General features: G+C 44.5%; 1 protein-coding gene across 2 annotated transcripts in view; it reads right to left on the minus strand.

Moving 5' to 3' along the window:
* LOC125452456 (ras-related protein Rab-3C) overlaps window positions 1–23,456 on the minus strand; it is a 175,415-nt gene that overhangs the window by 57,836 nt on the left and 94,123 nt on the right. For both annotated transcript variants that reach the window (XM_059648342.1, XM_059648339.1), the window contains exon 3: window positions 8,694–8,812. In XM_059648342.1, the coding sequence (XP_059504325.1) occupies window positions 8,694–8,812 (119 nt within the window). The remainder of the gene's footprint in view (window positions 1–8,693; window positions 8,813–23,456) is intronic.

Genomic DNA, 23,456 nt, shown 5'->3' on the forward strand with positions numbered 1-23,456 from the left:
TCTTATCCTCTCATTCAACCCCAAACAAAATATTACTTAATTTTAAATAGAAAAATAAGTAATTCTCCATCTGTGAACAGGGAAAGCCTCCGTTGACTGTTACCTCTATCAAACTGTCAATAAACATTTTAATTTATTGCATGCTGCTGAAATAAAAACTGAAGTTGGCATTAAACCGAAGGGGCTATCATATGAATCTTTCAAAATTGATAATAGGACTGGATGACGTGTTGAAGAAATTTGTCCCCTTCCACTTCAGCAAAATAACAAGTTGACACACACGCACACAAACAGGCATATGGAAGCTTTCCCTGTCAAAATATTCATTTTGTGTCATGTTGGTGAATCTCTTGAGTTGCTTATAAATGAAAATTAACAATAATGTTGAATCAATAATGATTTCTTCAACAATTAATGACTGGTTTTATTCATTAACAGGATTAATGTAAATGTTGCTAGCTAGCTGAGCACGTATTGCCAATCACTAATGATGAATGAAAAAATAAATTTATGTCCTTTACGTGCCTTTGTTAGAAAAATAACTAATTATTGATATAATTTTTCTTAGTTCCATCAATAAAATTTGCATTACTCAAACATTGCAGCTACATAAATAATCTGTGAATCTCACTCAGCAAGGCCTGTGGAGGGAGGAGAAGCTGAAACAGAGCAGGGAACGAGTGAGAACACAATGGGAAGAAACAAAAATCTAATCAACTCAGAGCTCTGTGACTTTACTTAGCCTCCTTGAACTACTGAAGTTCATCCGGTGTGTCTCCATCATTGACTCAAAGGCAATTACACAAGGACAGGAAATTTATCAACAATGGTCACTATCACGAAAGAATAAATAAAAAGAATTCCAGGTTAGGAGAGGGAATTAAAAACGACGATCACAAAACTAACAATCTCTGGGTTAAGAGATAATGGGAACTGCAGATGCTGGAGATTCCAAGATAATAAAATGTGAGGCTGGATGAACACAGCAGGCCAAGCAGCATCTCAGGAGCACAAAAGCTGACGTTTCGGGCCTAGACCCTTCATCAGAGAGGGGGATGGGGGGAGGGAACTGGAATAAATAGGGAGAGAGGGGGAGGCGGACCGAAGATGGAGAGTAAAGAAGATAGGTGGAGAGGGTGTAGGTGGGGAGGTAGGGAGGGGATAGGTCAGTCCAGGGAAGACGGACAGGTCAAGGAGGTGGGATGAGGTTAGTAGGTAGCTGGGGGTGCGGCTTGGGGTGGGAGGAAGGGATGGGTGAGAGGAAGAACCGGTTAGGGAGGCAGAGACAGGTTGGACTGGTTTTGGGATGCAGTGGGTGGGGGGGAAGAGCTGGGCTGGTTGTGTGGTGCAGTGGGGGGAGGGGATGAACTGGGCTGGTTGAGGGATGCAGTGGGGGAAGGGGAGATTTTGAAACTGGTGAAGTCCACATTGATACCATATGGCTGCAGGGTTCCCAGGCGGAATATGAGTTGCTGTTCCTGCAACCTTCGGGTGGCATCATTGTGGCAGTGCAGGAGGCCCATGATGGACATGTCATCAAGAGAATGGGAGGGGGAGTGGAAATGGTTTGCGACTGGGAGGTGCAGTTGTTTGTTGCGAACTGAGCGGAGGTGTTCTGCAAAGCGGTCCCCAAGCCTCCGCTTGGTTTCCCCAATGTAGAGAAAGCCGCACCGGGTACAGTGGATGCAGTATACCACATTGGCAGATGTGCAGGTGAACCTCTGCTTAATGTGGAATGTCATCTTGGGGCCTGGGATGGGGGTGAGGGAGGAGGTGTGGGGACAAGTGTAGCATTTCCTGCGGTTGCAGGGGAAGGTGCCGGGTGTGGTGGGGTTGGAGGGCAGTGTGGAGCGAACAAGGGAGTCACGGAGAGAGTGGTCTCTCCGGAAAGCAGACAGGGGTGGGGATGGAAAAATGTCTTGGGTGGTGGGGTCGGATTGTAAATGGCGGAAGTGTCGGAGGATAATGCGTTGTATCCGGAGGTTGGTAGGGTGGTGTGTGAGAACGAGGGGGATCCTCTTGGGGCGGTTGTGGCGGGGGCGGGGTGTGAGGGATGTGTCGCGGGAAATGCAGGAGACGCGGTCAAGGGCGTTCTCAATCACCGTGGGGGGGAAGTTGCGGTCCTTCAGCTCTTCCCCCCCACCCACTGCATCCCAAAACCAGTCCAACCTGTCTCTGCCTCCCTAACCGGTTCTTCCTCTCACCCATCCCTTCCTCCCACCCCAAGCCGCACCCCCAGCTACCTACTAACCTCATCCCACCTCCTTGACCTGTCCGTCTTCCCTGGACTGACCTATCCCCTCCCTACCTCCCCACCTACACCCTCTCCACCTATCTTCTTTACTCTCCATCTTCGGTCCGCCTCCCCCTCTCTCCCTATTTATTCCAGTTCCCTCCCCCCATCCCCCTCTCTGATGAAGGGTCTAGGCCCGAAACGTCAGCTTTTGTGCTCCTGAGATGCTGCTTGGCCTGCTGTGTTCATCCAGCCTCACATTTTATAATCTCTGGGTTAATTCTGGCGTTACGCATTAGCAATAGTAAAACTAGGAAGATATGGAAAATAAATGTGTTGCTTCCAGCATGTGTCAGGAGGGAAGACAACAAATTCTTTCAGCATGGATACCAGCTCTTGAATAAAAGGCTCCTATTCAAAAGGGGCTGGAGGCAGTGAGGGAGAGGGCTGGGGTTGGAAGCAATGCTTGGGAGGGTCAGATAGGGAAATGTGTATGTGAGGGACAGCTGGAGGGATCGGAGAGAGGAGCACCCTGCAAGACAGTCAAAAGAAGGGGTGAGCTGGAAACAATACGCAGTGATCAAGAGTTACACTGAACGACTTAATAAGTTATGAAGTCTTTGTACATTTGATCAATCCATGTGTCTAGGAGGATTCTAATTGTTTCTGGCACAAAGGAAGATAGTTGTTGTCGTTACAGATCAATTATCTCCCTTTTAGGACATCTCTGTTCCTCCGGGTAGTGAGCATAGAACATAGAACATAGAACATAGAACATAGAACAGTACAGCACAGAACAGGCCCTTCAGCCCACGATGTTGTGCCGACCATTGATCCTCATGTAGGCACCCTCAAATTTCTGTGACCATATGCATGTCCAGCAGTCTCTTAAATGTCCCCAATGACCTTGCTTCCACAACTGCTGCTGGCAACGCATTCCATGCTCTCACAACTCTCTGTGTAAAGAACCTGCCTCTGACATCCCCTCTATACTTTCCTCCAACCAGCTTAAAACTATCACCCCTCGTGTTAGCCATTTCTGCCCTGGGAAATAGCCTCTGGCTATCAACTCTATCTATGCCTCTCATTATCTTGTATACCTCAATTAGGTCCCCTCTCCTCCTCCTTTTCTCCAATGAAAAAAGTCCGAGCTCAGTCAACCTCTCTTCATAAGATAAGCCCTCCAGTCCAGGCAGCATCCTGGTAAACCTCCTCTGAGCCCTCTCCAAAGCATCCACATCTTTCCTATAATAAGGCGACCAGAACTGGACGCAGTATTCCAAGTGCAGTCTAACCAAAGTTTTATAGAGCTGCAACAAGATCTCACGACTCTTAAACTCAATCCCCCTGTTAATGAAAGCCAAAACACCATATGCTTTCTTAACAACCCTGTCCACTTGGGTGGCCATTTTAAGGCATCTATGTATCTGCACACCAAGATCCCTCTGTTCCTCCACACTGCCAAGAATCCTATCCTTAATCCTGTACTCAGCTTTCAAATTCGACCTTCCAAAATGCATCACCTCGCATTTATCCAGGTTGAACTCCATCTGCCACCTCTCAGTCCATCTCTGCATCCTGTCAATGTCCCACTGCAGCCTACAACAGCCCTCTATACCGTCAACAACACCTCCAACCTTTGTGTCGTCTGCAAACTTGCTGACCCATCCTTCAATCCCCTCATCCAAGTCATTAATAAAAATTACAAACGGTAGAGGCCCAAGGACAGAGCCCTGTGGAACACCACTCACCACTGACTTCCAGGCAGAATATTTTCCTTCTACTACCACTCGCTGCCTTCTGTTGGCCAGCCAATTCTGTATCCAGACAGCTAAGTTCTCCTGTATCCCATTCCTCCCGACCTTCTGAATGAGCCTACCATGGGGAACCTTATCAAATGCCTTACTGAAGTCCATATACACCACATCCACAGCTCGACCCTCATCAACTTTTCTAGTCACATTCTCAAAGAACTCGATAAGGTTTGTGAGGCATGACCTGCCTCTCACAAAGCCGTGTTGACTGCATTTGATCAAGCCATGGTCTTCCAGATGGTCATAAATTCTATCCCTCAGAATCCTTTCTAACACCTTGCAGACGACAGACGTGAGACTTACTGGTCTGTAATTGCCGGGGATTTCCCTATTTCCTTTCTTGAAGAGAGGAATTACGTTTGCCTCTCTCCAGTCCTCAGGTACGACTCCAGTGGAGAGCGAGGATGCAAAGTTCCTCGCAAGTGGCGAAGCAATTGCATTTCTCGCTTCCCAAAGCAGCCGAGGACAAATCTGGTCCAGGCCTGGCGACTTGTCAATCTTAATGTTTGACAAAATTTTCAGCACATCAGCTTCCTCTATCTCTATCCATTCCAGCATGCACACGTGCTCTTCCAAGGTTTCATTCACTACAATGTTCAATTCTTTTGTAAAGATAGAAGCAAAAAACTCATTTAGGGCTTCCCCTACCTCCTCAGGCTCCACACACAAGTTCCCTATGCTATCCCTGATCGGCCCTACTCTTTCTTTAACCATTCTCTTATTCCTCACATAAGTGTAAAATGCCTTTGTGTTTTCCCTAATTCGTTCTGCCAAGCCTTTCCCGTGCCCCCTCCGGGCTCTCCTCAGGCCATTTTTGAGCTTCTTCCTTGCCTGCGTGTAATACTCTCAAGCTGAACTTGACTCTAGCTTCCTCCACCTTATGTAAGCTGCCTTCTTCCTTTTCACAAGAAGCTCCACCACTCTCGTCATCCAAGGTTCCTTTATCTTACCCCTTCTTGCCTGTCTCAGAGGGACATACTTACTCAACACTCGCAACAACTGTTCCTTAAACAGTCTCCACATGTCTATAGTTCCCTTACCATGGAACAATTGCTCCCAGTCCATGCTTCCTAACTCATGTCTAATCTCGTCATAGTTTCCTCTTCCCCAATTAAATATCCTCCCATTTTGCCTAATCCTCTCCTTCTCCATAGCTATGTAGAATGTGAGGCAGTTATGGTCACTATCACCAAAATGCTCTCCCACCACAAGATCTGATACCTGCCCCGGCTCGTTACCGAGCACCAAGTCTAGAATGGCCTCTCCCCTTGTCGGCCTGTCAACGTACTGAGTTAGGAAACCCTCCTGAACACACCTTACAAAAACAGCTCCATTCAAATCTTCTGCTCGAAGGTGGTTCCAATCAATATTAGGAAAGTTAAAGTCACCCATTACAACAACCCTACTACGTCCACACTTTTCTAAAATCTGTCGACCTATGCTTTCTTCAATCTCCCTGCTGCTATTGGGGGGCCTGTAGTAAACCCCTAACGAGGTGACTACTCCCTTGCTGTTCCTAATTTCCACCCATACTGACTCAGTAGGCAGATCTTCCTCGACAATGGAAGCTTCTGTAGCTGTGATACCCTCTCTGATTAGTAATGCTACACCGCCTCCTCTTTTTCCCCCCCTCCCTATTCTTTTTCCCCCCTCCCTATTCTTTTTAAATGTTCTAAACCCTGGAACATCCAGCAACCATTCCTGCCCCTGAGAACCCATGTCTCTGTTATGGCCACAACATCATAGCACCAGGTACTGATCCATGCTCTAAGTTCATCACTTTTATTCCTGATACTCCTTGCATTAAAGCAAACACACTTTAACTGATCCCTTGGTTCCTTCCCAGGAAAATCCTTCCCACTAGCTGGTCGACCTCTTGCTACTGCCTCACCTGCATCAACTCTCACCTCTGGTATACAGCTCAGGTTCCCACCCCCCTGCCATACTAGTTTAAACCCTCTCGAACTACTCGAGCAAACCTTCCACCCAGGACATTGGTCCTCTTCCAGTTCAGATGCAACCCGTCCTTCTTGTACAGGTCCTACCTTCCCCAGAAGGCATCCCAATTATCAGCATATCTGAAGCCCTCCCTCCTACACCAGCTGCGTAGCCACGTGTTCAGCTGCGCCTGCTCCCTGTTCCTCACCTCGCTATCTCGTGGCACCGGTAGTAAACCAGAGAACACTACTCTGTTCGTCCTGCTCTGCAGCTTCCATCCTAACTCCCTGAAATCACTTTTTATATCCTCAATCCTATTTCTGGCTATATCATTTGTGCCAATATGTAACACAATTTCTGGCTGTTCGCCCTCCCCTTTTAGAACCTTATACACCCGATCGGAGACATCCCGGACCCTGGCACCAAGGAGGCAACATACCTTCTGGGGATCCCGATCCTGACCACAAAATCTCCTGTCGATTCCCCGAACTATCGAGTCCCCTACCATGAGTACTTTTCTATTCTGCCCCCTTCCCCTCTTTGCCACTGTGTCAGGCTCAGTGCCAGAGAACTGACTACTATGGCTTTCCTCTGGTAGGTCATCCCCCCAGCAGTATCCAAAACGGTATACTTATTGCTGAGGGGAATGCCCACAGGGGATCTCTGCACTGTCTGTCTGTCCCTTTTCCTCCCCCTAACTGTAACACATCTATCCTTGTCCTGAGCCTTAAGAGTGACCAACTCCCGGTAACTCCTCTCAATTACCCCCTCTGCCTCCCGAATGATCCGTAGTGCATCCAGCTCCAGCTCCATTTCCCTAACACGGTTTTCAAGGAGCTGTAGTTGGGTGCACTTCCCGCAGATGTAGCCAGCGGAGACGTGTGCCATGTCTCCCAACTGCCACATTCTGCAGGAGGAGCAAGCAACTGCCTTAGCATCCATACCCCACTTATCTGAACACCCACTCAGTACTAAAGTAGAAAGCTTACTTCAAGTTGCTATAAAATTAATATCAAACTTATATTCAATAGAGAAAGGCCTAAACTTTTTCAGCTACTGCATTAAAGATCATCTCTCTACCAAAAGGTCAGAAGTGGGAATGTTAGCTGATGACTGCAACGTTCATCATTTGTGACTCCTCAGATACTGAAGCAGTCCATGTTCAAATGCAACAAGACCTGGACAATATCCAGGCTCGGCTTGACAAGTGGACAGTGATATTCATGTGACAAAAATGCCAGGCAATGACCATCTCCAATGAGAGACAATTTAACCATCCAGTAATAAGCTGCTGTTTTCATGCTGCTAATCTTGTGCATTTAACATAACCAGCTGGTATTCTGCAGGCATCACAACAAACCCTCTGACTGTAACTGCAGCATTTGAAAGCCTGTCCAGCTTCCTTATTGGAAAGGCAAATTCAGAAGGTAGCTAATCAGAAAACTGCACTCCTAGAATGGTGCACCAGGGGTAAGCGGAGGACATGGAGAGCAAGGGAGCCCAATTTAGTCTGGTGAGGGTTACGTAGCTGAGTGAAAAATCAAGCTTACAGTAATAGAATAGAAGAGTTATAGAATCCCTGCAGTGTGGAAACAGGCCCATCAGCCCAACAAGTCCACACTGAACCTCACAGCATCCCATCCAGACCCATCATCCTATAACCCACCTAATCTACACTTTCCTGAACACTATGGGGAATTTAGCACGGCCAATCCACCCAACCTGCACATCTGGCGCTGTGAGCCAGCAGTGCTAACCATTGTGCTACCCCTTTTTCTTTCACTTTTTTAAAACTTTTTTAAAATTTTCCTGTAATGAGGTAACCAGAACTGGACACAATACTCCAGATGTGGCCAAACCAGGCTTTTGTATAGCTGGAGCACAACTTCACGGCTCTTGAACTCAATCTCCCTATTAATGAAAGCTAACTCACCATATGCCTTCTTAGCAACTCTATCCACCTGGGTGGCAGCTTTCAGGGAACTGTGAACATGAACCCCAAGATCCCTCTGCTCCTCCACACTGCCAAGAATCTTTCCGTTAACGCTGCATTCTGCTTTCAAGTTTGTCCTTCCAAAATGAATCACCTCACACTTTTCAGGGTTAAACTCCATCTGCCACTTCTCAGCCAGACTCTGCAGCCTATCAATGTCCCTTTGTAACCTAGAACAGCCTCCGCACTATCCACAACGCGATCCACGTTCGTGTCGTCCGCGAACTTGCTAATCCACCCTTCTACTCCTTCATCCAAATCATTTACAATAATCACAAATAGAAGAAGACCCCGATCAGATCCATGTCGTATACCACTCGTAACTGAGCACCATGTTGTATATTTTCCGTCCACTACCACCCTTTGTCTTCTAAGGGCCAGCCAATTCTGAATCCAATTTGCCACACTTCCCCCATCCCATGCCTCTTTACTTTCTGACTGAGTCTACCATGGGGAACCTTATCAAACGCCTTACTTAAACCCATGTATACCACACCCAATGCTCTACCTTCATCATGTGTTTGGTCACCTCTTCAAAGAATTCAATTAGGTTTGTGAGGCATGATTTACCCTCACAAATCCATGCTCACTATCATAAATCATACTGTGCCTTTGCAAGTGGTCATAAATCCTGTCTCTCAGAGCCCTTTCCAATAATTTGCCCAGCAAAGTTGCTGAAATAGTATAGCACGGCAAAACATTTCTTTACACTCACCAGTCCTGCACAGCATTGAAAGATTCTTCATTTGTGATGTCGTACATTAGGATAAACCCCATAGCACCACGGTAATAAGCTGTGGTGATTGTCCTGTAACGTTCCTGCCCGGCTGTGTCCTACATTAGAAAAGAACAATATTAATATAAAGAGCTCCAATACGCGTTTTCAATTCTTTTTCAAATCTAAAATCTGCTGTTGGCACGGCTCAAAGACAAATACAGTAGCAACTGTATTATTTCAAGAAATATGCTGGATAGTATGGTTGTGCTGCTACAGCTTACAAGTTAGAATGGCACCTTCATGAACATTTGGTAAAAGCTTTCATCAGAAAAATAGCTAACTATGGAAAAACCAATTAAAGCTGACTGTTGTTGATCATAAGTTCAGATCCTGGCTGTAAAATTCAATTGCTTAAAAGATTTACTTCTGAAACAATGGATGCAGATTTGGATCGAAAGTGATGTTCACTCTACATGTGAACAGGTACAGTGTAAACTTTACTGAGAGCCATTCCAGACAAGATATTAGCTTGAACGCTGGGAGTATGAACAGTACTATGCAAAGCCGGGAGACTGTGCTATCAGGCAGCGTGGAACACTGAGTTGACTCCAACAGAGACATTTCTGAGATAATAAAATATGAGGCTGGATGAACACAGCAGGCCAAGCAGCATCTCAGGAGCACAAAAGCTGACGTTTTGGGCCTAGACCCTTCATCAGAGAGGGGGATGGGGTGAGGGTTCTGGAATAAATAGGGAGAGAGGGGGAGGCAGACCGAAGATGGAGAGAAAAGAAGATAGGTGGAGAGAGTATAGGTGGGGAGGTAGGGAGGGGATAGGTCAGTCCAGGGAAGACGGACAGGTCAAGGAGGTGGGATGAGGTTAGTAGGTAGGAGATGGGGGTGCGGCTTGGGGTGGGAGGAAGGGATGGGTGAGAGGAAGAACAGGTTAGGGAGGCAGAGACAGGTTGGACTGGTTTTGGGATGCAGTGGGTGGGGGGGAAGAGCTGGGCTGGTTGGGCTGATTCAAATCTCCCCTTCCCCCACCGCATCCCTAAACCAGCCCAGTTCGTCCCCTCCCCCCACTGCACCACACAACCAGCCCAGCTCTTCCCCTCCACCCACTGCATCCCAAAACCAGTCCAACCCCTGTCTCGGCCTCCCTAACCTGTTCTTCCTCTCACCCATCCCTTCCTCTCACCCCAAGCCGCACCCCCATCTCCTACCTACTAACCTCATCCCACCTCCTTGACCTGTCCGTCTTCCCTGGACTGACCTATCCCCTCCCTACCTCCCCACCTACACTCTCCTCTCTACCTATCTTCTTTACTCTCCATCTTCGGTCCGCCTCCCCCTCTCTCCCTATTTATTCCAGAACCCTCACCCCATCCCCCTCTCTGATGAAGGGTCTAGGCCCGAAACGTCAGCTTTTGTGCTCCTGAGATGATGCTTGGCCTGCTGTGTTCATCCAGCCTCACATTTTATTATCTTGGATTCTCAAGCATCTGCAGTTCCCATTATCTCAGAGACATTTCTGATCTCGGTATTTGAGATAATGAAATCAAATCAGAAAGTCCAAAAAAAAACCAGCAGTCTGCCAGTATCTGGAGACAGAAATGGTTAATGTTTCAAGTCCAATATAGTCTTCTATGAAACAGAAGGGGGCTGACAAAGTGATGGATTTTATGCTTTTGGAAAAAGTATGGAGGAGGAGCAAAAGGCAAAAGGGTGTGGTAGCAGACCTGGAGAGAAGCTACAGATGCAATGTAAGTGTTAATGATAGATGGTACATCAGCTTTGCTGAGAGCAAACCCATGCAAACAAGATGCTGTGGTTTGAGGGGGTTATTTTGTTTTCTTTTACTTCAGCCTTACCCCACTTTTCACCTCACTTCTGAACATGTGTTCAGCAGGAAGGAACAAACAAACAATATTTATTAATCAACCTGTTCACAGATGTTACGACACGCCTCTGGATCGGGTGGGACTTGAACCAATGTCTCCTGGCTCAGGGGCAGGGGCACAACGACGGAAAACACCCAGTGCTATTCATTTCTCTTTTATATCTACGGATGCACTCACACAAAAGTGAACATCTTTTTCCACATTACCAAACCAACAATATTATTTCTTTTTCCATTCATTGAATACAATCAATAAACCACCCGTATTTCTAATCCGATAACTTATGTACAAAGCCTGTTAAGGAAATGCAAACACAGTCGAAGGTTAAGAGAAGGGGAGCAGGCTACTTCAACATGGAGTTGGAGGAGGAACAACAGTGTTTTTTCTTAAAGTAAAACTAGCGCAGTTTTTAAAAAAAATTTAAACAATTTTTCTAATCAAGTGTTCAGAGATGTGATAACATGGTGGGACTTGAACCCGGGTCTCAATCCTGGGCGCCCTGTTGTAGGAAGGATATTATTAAGCTGGAGAGGGTTCAGAAAAGATTTAGCAGGATGTTGCCTGGAATGGAGTGTTTGAGTTATAAAGGAGAGGCTTGGAGTTTTTTCACCGGAGCGCAGGAGGTTGAGGTAACCTTATGGAGGTCTCTGAAATCATGAGGGGTATAGATAAGGTGAATGGAAGGTGTCTTTTCCCTCAGATGAGGGATTTCAAGACTAGAGATTTTTTTGAGGTGAGAGGAGAAAGATTTAAAAAAAGACATAGGGCCAACATTTTTGCACAGACAGTGGAATGGATTTCCAGAGGATATGGTGGATGTGGGTGTAGTTACAACATCTAAAAGTCACACTGTTCTGAGGAAGGGTCACCAGACCCAAAATGTTAACTCTGTTTTCTCCTCCACAGATGCTGCCAGACCTGCTGAGCTTTCCCAGCAACTTTGGTTTTGTTCCTGATTGACAGCATCCGCAGTTCTTTTGGTTTTTATTTAACATTTAAAAGTCATTTGGGATAAGTTAATGAATAATAAATGTTTGGAGGGATATGGCTCAAGCACAAGCAGATGGGACTAGTTTAAATTGGGATTACAGTCAGCACAGATTGGTTGGACTGAAGGGTCTGCTTTCGTGTTGTATGATGCTATGATTCTATGAGTCTTTGTCCAGAGGTGAGGATACTACCACGGCACCACAAGAGGTCCTACTTGTGCAGTTTAAAGAGATCATTAGCTGCTTTCAGGTGAGATGCCAATTGATTTCTACTGGCTACTGTGGAGTTCTCTTCTTAATGGTTGGCAGTTTGTTCTGCTATTTACAGCTGTTGAAGTCAATGGGGAGAGATCTGAAGAAGTTGGCTTAGTTTCACTGGTCCCACTCATTCCACTTGCTGCAGTCAGCTATTTTCCAGTAATTTCCAGTCCTTGGGCTTGCAGCATGATAGGGAGAATTAGCAAGGGGGACTCAAAGAGCAGCCGGAAGAAGGAGGCAGAGGAGGATAGCGCAAAGTGCTCTCCTTAGAGGCCATGCTCACTTTGATGCGATTTGATTTATTACTGTCACATGCATCGTAATACGGTGAAAAGTAATGTTTTGCATGCTATCCAGAAAAATCATAACTTACACAAAAACATTAGTGTGTTAGAACAGAGTGCAAAACATAGTTTCACAGCTCCAGAGATGCTCTCAGGTGTGCTGAGTATTACCATTGTTTGCTGCTTTTATTTCTTTTAGTCAATATTATGTTGCAGAATTGTGAAAAAGAAAGGTAGATTGCTTGCTACATGTGAACAATACCATGGAAGATCAGCGAGTATATTTAGTAACAGTGGAACAAAGCAAAATAATGTGAATGCTGAAGTTCTGAAACCGAAATGGAAAGAAGTGACATAACTCAGCAAGGCTGGCAGGTTGGGTCATGTTCAATATGACTCTTCATTGAGTTTCAAAGAAGATATGGATTGGACTAGAAACATTGACTCAGTTTCTCTCTCCCTGGGTGCTGCCAGACCTCCCAAATTTCTTCAGCTTTTCTTTTACTATATCAAATAAATGACTTGATTACCATCATTTAAGAACCAAAAACACTTCCTCCCATTTATCTTGTTATGCTGCTCTCATTCCCAAAAGCAAATTAATGGGTGTGAGTTCACAAGGCTTCAGCTGGTAGAATTCCTAATTAAAGTACCTGCCCAGTAATTGACATGATTATATTCTCATTTCATTAGAGGAGAATTCTCTACAATAATCACCATTCAGTTCTTCTGACCTTTAGGAAATTAATTCTACTGTGACAGGGCAGTTATATTCCTGATTTAGATAATCCGATTGAACTCAAAGTGTCATGTGACCTTAAGTTTGTTCCTTCCACAAATCCACTTCACTCCACTCAACCTCATAACCTAAGAAGGGTCTAAATGGCTCCTCACTATTGCTCTCCGAAAATTAAATGAACTATAGCTCCATAATACTCAATTGACTTACTTCCCATATTGTTAGTTCTTCGTGTGACAGATAATTCCAATTCTCCAAAAGTTGGGAATCAGCATGTTCTACATAATATCTAATGCACTTACTCTCATAGCTTTCAATTTTATCTCTAGCTAGATATGTTAAACCAACAGTGTTTCCACATCAGATTGCAGAAGAGTCAAAAGCAGCAGACAGATCACAGGCATTCTGTGCATGTTATTCTGTGCCATATTATCATTAAATCCACTGCAATCCACAATGCCCTGTAAACAAACCAGTGTTGACTGCTTCTGAAGTCAGTGGAAGCATTCCAATGTAGATTCACTTACATGCCTTATCAAAACTATATTGTATTAAATTACATTAAAATTTTATCAATAATATTTATCGAAATGTTGTTATGGTCAGCAGAAAAAAACCTTGTGATTTTAGAAAGATTACGTTACAATATATAATCACCCCAAATGAAAAGAAAATAAGAATGCGTGTTCATCAAGTACGTTTCCTGGCTCCATGACCTTTCAAAGTAATTTTCAAATATAGTTTTCCAATGGCTCAGATTAGCTGATCTCACACAGGACACCCCGTTGGGAATATTGCAACTAATCTGAATATCGTTGCGATGGAGATGGTAAACCAGAGTTCCTGATGATAACTGTTGGACTGTCTCTGGGATATCTTTTTGACACTCGTTATCCAGATCCACACATGAAAAACTGGCATCAGTATTTTCAATAAAATGCAGTAGGGCATCTTTTTTATTACACTAAATTATAAAAACATCTAACCTCCAAACATACTCATACCTCAAGCTCAGCTGAAGTGGATTAATACTAGGAGCCAGTACTAAAGTGATCAGCAACATTCTTTAGCAAGTCTTCCCTTTAGTATAATTGTAACAATCAACCCAGTTGGTATGGTATTTACTCTGGGGTTTGATGAGTCTTCAATAAAATTAATTACAGTATAAGCACAACAGCAAAAAATATTTTAGCTGATGTCTAGCAACTTAATGTTGGTGAAATAACCATCATGTTTTACTACAACTGTATGTTTGGTAGTCAACAGCTTTTCAACCTTTGACTTTTTAAATTGTACAAAGCACTATAAAACAAGCTAATTATAGCATAAACATGATACCTACCAAAATTATAATTTTAAACAAATGTTCACAAACAGAAGACTGGATCCAAATATTTTATAAAATGGTAAAATAATGCAGATGCTGAAAATCTGAAATAAAAACCGAGTATTAATTGCTTTTATTTGAAGCTGTTTTCCTTGCCCCACCCCTTCGACTTTCTCTAATTGTTTCTATCATCCTGGATGAGAGTTTGTGTTTATTTTCAGGCCTGTGTCATTGCCACTGGAGTCAGCTATCACAAAGATGAAAGAATAAAAGACTTATCTCAGAGATTTCCTCCTTCTGGAAAATCATTTAATTGTTGACCAAAGCCACTGCAAAATGACAAGAGAACATTCAGCTCCTTGAAAGCAACAGCAGAGCATATTTGAGTTGGAGGAACAACATCTCAGTTACCAATAAGAAACTTCACAAACTCTAGGACTAAATATTAAGATCCACAACTGCAAAGTATGATCTGTGTACTCTCCAGCCTGCCCCAACAGGGTTTTGTCTGTGATAATGAAATGTGGGGCTGGATGAACACAGCAGGTCCAGCAGCATCTCAGGAGCACAAAAGCTGACATTTCGGGCCTAGACTCTTCATCAGAGAGGGGGATGGGGTCAGTGTTCTGGAATAAATAGGGAGAGGGGGAGGCGGACCGAAGATGGAGAGAAAAGAAGATAGGTGGAGAGGACAGTATAGGTGGGGAGGTAGGGAGGGGATAGGTCAGTCCAGGGAAGACGGACAGGTCAAGGAGATGGGATGAGGTTAGTAGGTAGGAGATGGAGGTGCGGCTTGGGGTGGGAGGAAGGGATGGGTGAGAGGAAGAACAGGTTAGGGAGGCAGACACAGGTTGGACTGGTTTTGGGATGCAGTGGGTGGAGGGGACGAACTGGGCTGGTTTTGGGATGCAGTGGGGGAAGGGGAGATTTTGAAGCTGGTGAAGTCCACATTGATACCATTGGGCTGCAGGGTTCCCAAGCGGAATACGAGTTGCTGTTCCTGCAACCTTCGGGTGGCATCATTGTGGCACTGCAGGAGGCCCATGATGGACATGTCATCTAAAGAATGGGAGGGGGAGTGGAAATGGTTTGCGACTGGGAGGTGCAGTTGAGGGAGGAGGTGTGGGGGCAAGTGTAGCACTTCCTGCAGTTGCAGGGGAAGGTGCCGGGTGTGGTGGGGTTGGAGGGGAGTGTGGAGCGAACAAGGGAGTCACGGAGAGAGTGGTCTCTCTGGAAAGCAGACAGGGGTGGGGATGGAAAATTGTCTTGGGTGGTGGGGTCGGATTGTAGATGGCGGAAGTGTCAGAGGATGCAACCGCAGGAAATGCTACACTTGCCCCCACACCTCCTCGTCACCCCTATCCCAGGCCCCAAGATGACTTTCCACATTAAGCAGAGGTTCACCTGCACATCAGCCAATGTGGTATACTGCATCCACTGTACCCGGTGTGGCTTCCTCTGCATTGGGGAAACCAAGCGGAGGCTTGGGGACCGCTTTGCAGAACACCTCCGCTCGGTTCGCAATAAACAACTGCACCTCCCAGTCACAAACCATTTCCACTCCCCCTCCCATTCTTTAGATGACATGTCCATCATGGGCCTCCGGCAGTGCCACAATGATGCCACCCGAAGGTTGCAGGAACAGCAACTCATATTCTGCTTGGGAACCTCACAGCCCAATGGTATCAATGTGGACTTCACCAGCTTCAAAATCTCCCCTTCCCCCACCGCATCCCAAAACCAGCCCAGTTCGTCCCCTCCCCCGACTGCATCCCAAAACCAGTCCAACCTGTGTCTGCCTCCCTAACCTGTTCTTCCTCTCACCCATCCCTTCCTCCCACCCCAAGCCGCACCTCCATCTCCTACCTACTAACCTCATCCCACCTCCTTGACCTGTCCTTCCCTGGACTGACCTATCCCCTTCCTACCTCCCCACCTATACTCTCCTCTCCACCTATCTTCTTTTCTCTCCATCTTCGGTCCGCCTCCCCTTCTCCCTATTTATTCCAGAACCCTCACCCCATCCCCCTCTCTGATGAAGGGTCTAGGCCCGAAACGTCAGCTTTTGTGCTCCTGAGATGCTGCTGGGCCTGCTGTGTTCATCCAAGCTCACATTTCATTATCTTGGATTCTCCAGCATCTGCAGTTCCCATTATCACAGGGTTTTGTCTGTGTCTTTTTGCTCTGCTGTCAGCAGAGCGGACCCATCTTCTTCTTTCCATAGATGACAGTTGCCTGCATTCAACATGTTTATGTCTCTTTTTACACCATTAAAACATTCAATAGGCAACTGGATGGGTATATAAATAGAAACAGTTTAGAGGGATATGGGCCAAATGCTGACAAATGGGACTAGGTTAGATTGGGATGTCTGGTCAGTGTCGACAAGTTGGACAAAGGGTCTGATTCCACAGTATATGACTCTATTACTCTAATTGAACCAGGAATTCACAATTTGAGAATTATAGATATCTTTATTCTTATTCTTATTTCTTTTTCTATCATTCAAATCATTCCCAAAATATTTGTCTCCTGTACAGATAAGTTTTCTCTACTTTAGTAGTCACAGTGATCGAGTCTAGCTATTGAAAACATTTTCATATTACTGCAGTATCATGAGTATTTCACTTAAAGGTTCAATTGCCTACATTGATTCCAAGATTGTTATAGAACAGACGTCAAACATCTCCAAAACAATTACTGCTTGCCTAATTATACAACCTTATTGCAAACTGACCTTATGGTACAACACGAGAGATGAGAGAAGCAGCAATCATAGATCGGAGATGGCTGTGACCAAGTGATAGAGGGCTCACGTACGTGCAAAATTAGACACTAAACAAGTTATCCTAACAGTGTATCAGTGATAATGGGAACTGCAGATGCTGGAGAATCCGAGATAACAAAGTGTGGAGCTGGATGAACACAGCAGCCCAAGCAGCATTTTAGGAGCACAAAAGCTGACGTTTCGGGCCTAGACCTTTAATCAGAAAAAGCAACAGCACAGCATATTGGAGTTGGAGGAACAATATCTCAGTTACCATTTAGACACTTCACAACCCCTAGGGCTTAATATTGAGATCCACAACTTCAAAGTATGATCTCTGTACTCTCCACTCTGCCCCAACTGGGTTTTGTCTGTGAAAAAGGTTTTCTGATGAAGGGTCTAGGCACGAAACGTCAGCTTTTGTGCTCCTAAGATGCTGCTTGGGCTGCTGTGTTCATCCAGCTCCACACTTTGTTATCCTAACAGTATATACATTTGGTGAAACACTGGAACATTCAGTGTACAGCAGGATTGAGGTGTGACGCACAGCAAGAGAAAGGGAGATCACTGCAAAATAAGGAGACCCAACAGCACGGCAAGATAAGGGGGGGTTAGAGTGTGGTGATGGTGTGGAGAAAGAGGGGGAAAAGTTGGAAGTTGGAAGTGTTTGGTTTGAACAGTGTAAAGCCTGAGGATAGAGCAGAATGAAAAGAGTGGTGAAGAGATAGGGGGGCGGTGGAAAGAGAGAGAGAGAGAGAGATGGAGGGAGAGAGAGAGAGAGAGAAGACTGCGAGAGCAACTTTAAAAAAATCTGAAAGTAAAATGACAGCACAGCTGGTTGTTTGGGGAGCCTGGAGGTGAGAAACATGGGCCTGAAGGAGTGCATGAATACAACAGTCATGTGAGGGAGCAGGAATGTCAAGTTCAACTTAAAAGAAATGGAAAGCGTAATCAGCCCAAAACACTGCATTGTTGTTGACGAGTGAGTAAGACTTTTTTTAAATACACAAATCTTCAGCATATTTCTATTAGGCTTAGCCGGTCTAATAAATAACGTGGCAGGGTGCATCAGTCTCCTGGAATGTGTAACCTGTTCCATACGGAAACTCCAACATAATCCTTGTGTCTATTCAAGTGGGAGATGTGAGAAAGGAATGGAGTAGGAATAGGTTATAGTACAGTGAAGGGGACTGACACTGTTCCCTGCAGCAAACGGAAAGAGTCCAGCCTGTTATGTTGGCTGCCTGGTGCAAGCGTTTGAAACATCTGCTCAGGGCTGGAGTGGAATTTTCAGTGGGGGGGAGAAGGAGGGGGTTGAGGGTGGTGGGGTTCCAGCCGTCACTGTCTAACATCATGTGAAGAACTAGGAGTGATGTTCTGTGTGGCCAGCATGAGGAGGTGGGCAACAAATTAGTAAGCCAAACTTCAAATGTTATAATATTAGCACAACTGCAGGAGGCGAGCTCAAATTGGCACTGGGCCACAGAGGTGAATACAAGGCTCAAAGATATGTGGGAGAGAGTTTTGAGAAGATCTGTAGCTCAGGTTGAGGTTCTGGATGCGAGTTTGCTCGCTGAGCTGGAAGGTTTGTTTTCAGACGTTTCGTCACCATTCTAGGTAACATCATCAGTGAGCCTCCGACGAAGCGCTGGCGTTATGTCCCGCTTTCTACTTATCTGGTTAGGTTTCCTTGGGCTAGAAAGCGGGACATAACAACAGCACTTCGTCGGAGGCTCACTGATGATGTTACCTAGAATGGTGACGAAACGTCTGAAAACTAACCTTCCAGCTCAGCGAGCAAACTCACATCCAGATGTGTGGGAGAAAGAGATTCTGGTTTGTGGGGCACTGCCATCAGTACTGGGGAAAGACAGGGCTGCATTATTGAGATGGTTTGCACCTAAATCTTGCTTTGGCTAGTGAACTTGCAAACTGCATAACCAGGGGAGTGGAAGGGATTAAAACTGGAGGGGCATGGGATAAAATGCGGAAGTATGTGGCACACCAACGAGTAACGACAAACTAAGAGAGGCCAATCGTAATATGGGAAATGAGGATCAGGAAATTACAGAACGAGGCAGGGAGAGGAAAAAAGGAAAACATCAACAATTAAGACTAAACATTACAAAAAAACACAAAAAGACAAACCTAAAGCCGTTGTATCTAAATGTGCATAGCATTCAGAATAAAATACAAATTACAGCCTGCATTTTAGTATGTAAATATGATCTGATAACCATTAAGAAGACAGGCTGAAAGATACAAAAGTTGGATCCTGTATACTGAGGGGTGCATAACAGTTGAGAAACACAGCAAGTTCAGGAAAGGTCAGAGACAAACTTGGTTCAGGAGATCAGGATAGACAATAAATTGGGTTGAAATGAGCAACAGTAGACAGAATAAGTCACCACTCAGAGTGATCTACAGGATCCCTAACAAAGTATACAAGAAGAAATATTGGGGTGCTTGTGATAAAGGGACAGCAGTAATCATGGGTGATTTAATTTTCTTATAAACTGAAAGGAAAACCAGATTGGCAACTCACCAAATGACTTTGAGATTGTTTCTTAGAGTACTACATTCTGGAGCCAATGAGAGAACAGAGAATATTAGATTTGGAATTGTGACAAGATTGTTTTGTGATCCGAGAGTTGTTATCTATCAATAGCAGCAGCCACAAAATGAATGAATTTCAAATCTAGTTGGAAAGGGAAAAGATTGGGTCTAAAACTAGTATTCTAAATCTAAATAAGTCAAAGATGTGTGTGAGAAAGCTGAGCTAGCTGAAGTGAACCGGCGCACTGAGCCAGAGATGGATCAATATAGATACAGTGGCAGATATTTAAGAATATTCAGGATAGACCTATTCCAACTATGTAAAAAAAATCTTAAAAGGAGGACCTACCATTCATGATTGACTAACGAATTTAGGGAAAGCATCAAACTTAAGGAAAAAGCATAGAGAAGTGACAGGTTTGACGATTGCTTAAAACACAAAAGAATCACAAAAAAAACCTAAAACTTAATCAGAAGGAAAAAGTTATAAAAGCTATCTGGAATGTAAAAACAGATGGCATGAGTTTTCACACAATTAGAAATGAAAAGGGTAAGTAAAATTAGTATATATGCTAGGGTCAGTGAGAATAGGGATTTAATAACTGATAATCAGCAAATGGCCAATGAAATGAACAAAAATTTTGCTTCAGTCTTCATTTTACAGGATGCAAAAATAATCTAGTAAGTGCGATAAAACAGAAGAAAGGAGAAAGCAACTCAGCAAAATTATAATCATGAGGGAAGTGGTATTAAGCAAACTGATGCAGCTGGGAGCTGAAGGGTCTCTGGATTGAGAAATCCTTAATTTTAGGATTTTGAAGGAAGTGGCTAATGAAATAGTAGATGTGTTGGTGTTAATTTTCCAAACTTTGTTCAATCTGGGAAATGTTCCATCAAACTGGAATGCAGAAGATAAAATCTCTCTTCAAGAAAGAGGGAGGAAGAAAACAAGAAACTATAAGTCAGAGATAATGGGAACTGCAGATACTGGAGAATCTGAGATAACAAGGTGTAGAGCCGGATGGACACAGCAGGCCAAACAGCATCAGAGGTGCAGCCAGGCTGATGCTTCGGGCCTAGACCCTTCTTCAGAAATGGAGGAGGGTCTAGGCCCGAAACGTTGGCCTTCCTGCTCCTCTGATGCTGTTTGGCCTGCTGTGTTCATCCAGCTCTACACATTGTTATTTTATACATTACATGGTTAGTGCATCGAATGCAGGTAATCTTCTAATCAAGCTGTTCAGAGATGTTATTACACGCCGCTGGAGCAGGTACAAATTGAACCTGGGCCTCCTAGCTCAAAGATAAGAGCACTAAGACTGCATGACAAGAGCTCTCTTTAAGGCTTGGAATGCACTGCCTAAGGGTTTGATGGAAACAGCTGGGTTTATCTTAAAACAGTCTGCAGTAGGGATTCCACATTCAGAAAATCCAAAGCAAACAGGGTTGTCTGATTTCTGAGGATGAAGCTTTGACACAAAGAGTTAACACATGCTGGTTTATCCAATCCTGAAGCATGCAAATTGTATGTGGGATTATTATAAAGTTATCAATACAAATGGGATTGAATTACCTCAAAGACTTGCTGCAAGATTTTGCATTAATTGCTGTAGGAAATACACCAGTGTCACATCCTGCATCAATGATTTGAAAAGGAAATCATATTAACGAAGGAGGGATTAAAAATAGACTGAATATATTCCATAAAATATGGAATGAAGTAGTGGGAGTTGACAAAAATAAATGCCTCCCACTGGCAAAGACAAAACACAGGGAGCCATCAACACAGACTGCAAGAGCATTTCCGAAACAATTATCAACAAACATTTGTTCCAAGGACAATCCCAGAATAGAGTATGCTGCCAAAGAAAATAATCACAGCTCCATCACTTGAAACCTTCAAGACCCAGTTTCAGATTCTTTCTGCTAAAGTTTTCATTACAAGACTGCAGTCTCTGCAGAAAATGCCTGATTTAGCCAGGGCTAGTCATATAAATTCTTCCTGCAGCTTCTTTGCAACTACTCTGGTAACATTTTTGAGTGTAGCATGCATCAAGAATATCAAGTTTCTCAAGCACTGCCAATGTAATATCTTTAAATTGATCTGTTTACTTCTGCATCGTGCTTCTTTCAATATTTCATATTTGCTGCATATTTCTCTCTTAAACTGACCAGACCCCTGTGCTGGCATTAGATATAAAACCACAGGTGCCCAACTTGCTTTTATAATCTCAACTGTGATGTGCCAAAATTAAATCAAAACAAGTTGGTCTCACTTATGGCATGAGGTCAGCATCACTTTTTACAATTTATTCACTTGTGGGACGTGGGCATCGCTGGTTGGCCAGCATTTGTAACCCATCCCTCGTTGCCCTTCAGAAGGTGGTGGTGGTGAGCTGCCGTCTTGAACCACTGGAGTCCACATGCTGTGAGTTGACGCACAGTGCTTTTTGGGAGGGAATTCCAGGATTTTGACCCAGTGACAGAGAAGGAATAGCAATACATTTCCACGTCAGAATGTTGAGTGGCTCAGAGGGAAACTTGCAGGTGGTAGAGTTCCTATAAATCTGCTGTCCTCGTCCTTATAGATGGAAGTGGTCATGGGTTTCAAAAGTGTTGATCTTTGGAGAATTGCTGCAGTGCATTTTGTAGCTAGCACACTGCTGCTAATGAGCAACAATGAAAAGAGAACATAGAACAGCACAGCACAGTACAAGCCCTTCAGCCCACGATGTTGAGCCGACCTATTATCCTACTCTAAGATCAAACTACTCTGCATACCCTTCATTTTACTATCGTACATGTGCCTATCCAAGAGTCGCTTAATTGTCCCTAATATATCTGACTCGACTGCCACCATTCCACACACCCACCACTCTCTGTGTAAGGAACTACCCCTGATATCTCCCTCATAACTTCCTCCAATCACCTTAACATTATGCACCCTCATAATAGTCATTTACACCCTGGGAAGAAGTCTCTGGCTATCCACTCTATCTATGCCTCTCATCCTTCTTTGCTCCAATGAAAAAAGCCCGAGCTCCCTCAACCTTTCCTCATAAGACCTGCCCTGCAGTCTAGGCAGCATCCTGGTAAATCTCTTCTGCACTGTCTCTAAAGCTTCCACATCCTTCCTATAATGAGGTGACCAGAACTGAACATAACATTCCAAGTATGGTCTAACCAGGGTTTTATACAGCTGCAGCATAACCTTGTGGCTCTTAAACTCAATTCCCCTGCCAATGGAAGCGAACACACCATATGCCTTCTTAACAACCCAATCAACTTGGGTAGCAACTTTGAGAGATCTATGGACACGGACTCCCTCTGTTCCACCACACTGCCAAGAATCCTGCCATTAACCCTGTATTCTGCATTCAAATTCGACCTTCCAAAATAATCACTTCACACTTTTCCAGGTTGAATTCCACTTACCACTTCTTTGCCCAGGTCTGCATCCTGTCAATGTCCCATTGCAACCTACAACAGCTCTCCACACTATCCACAACTCCACCAGCCTTTGAATGATCAGCAAACTCACTAACCCACCCTTCCAATTCCCAAAACCATGTCATTTGTAAAGATCACAAAGAGCAAAGGTCCCATAACAGATCCCTGCGAAACACCACTGGTCACCAAGCTCCAGGCTGAATCCTTTCCATCTAGTACCACCCTGTTTTCTATTGGACAGCCAGTTTTGTATCCAGACAGCCACATTTCACTGAATCCCATGCCTCCTTACTTTCTGCAAGAGCCTACCATGGGGAACCCTCTCAAATGCCTTGCTAAAATCAATATACACCACATCCACTGCTCTACCTTTAATGTGTTTTGCCCCTCACAAAGCCATGCTGACTGTTTCTAATCAAACTGTGCTTTTTCAAATAATCATAAATACTGTCTCTCAGAATCCTCGCCAATAATTTGCCCACCACAGCA

The sequence above is a fragment of the Stegostoma tigrinum genome, chromosome 1, assembly GCF_030684315.1.
Source record: "Stegostoma tigrinum isolate sSteTig4 chromosome 1, sSteTig4.hap1, whole genome shotgun sequence".
Lineage (NCBI taxonomy): Eukaryota > Metazoa > Chordata > Chondrichthyes > Orectolobiformes > Stegostomatidae > Stegostoma > Stegostoma tigrinum.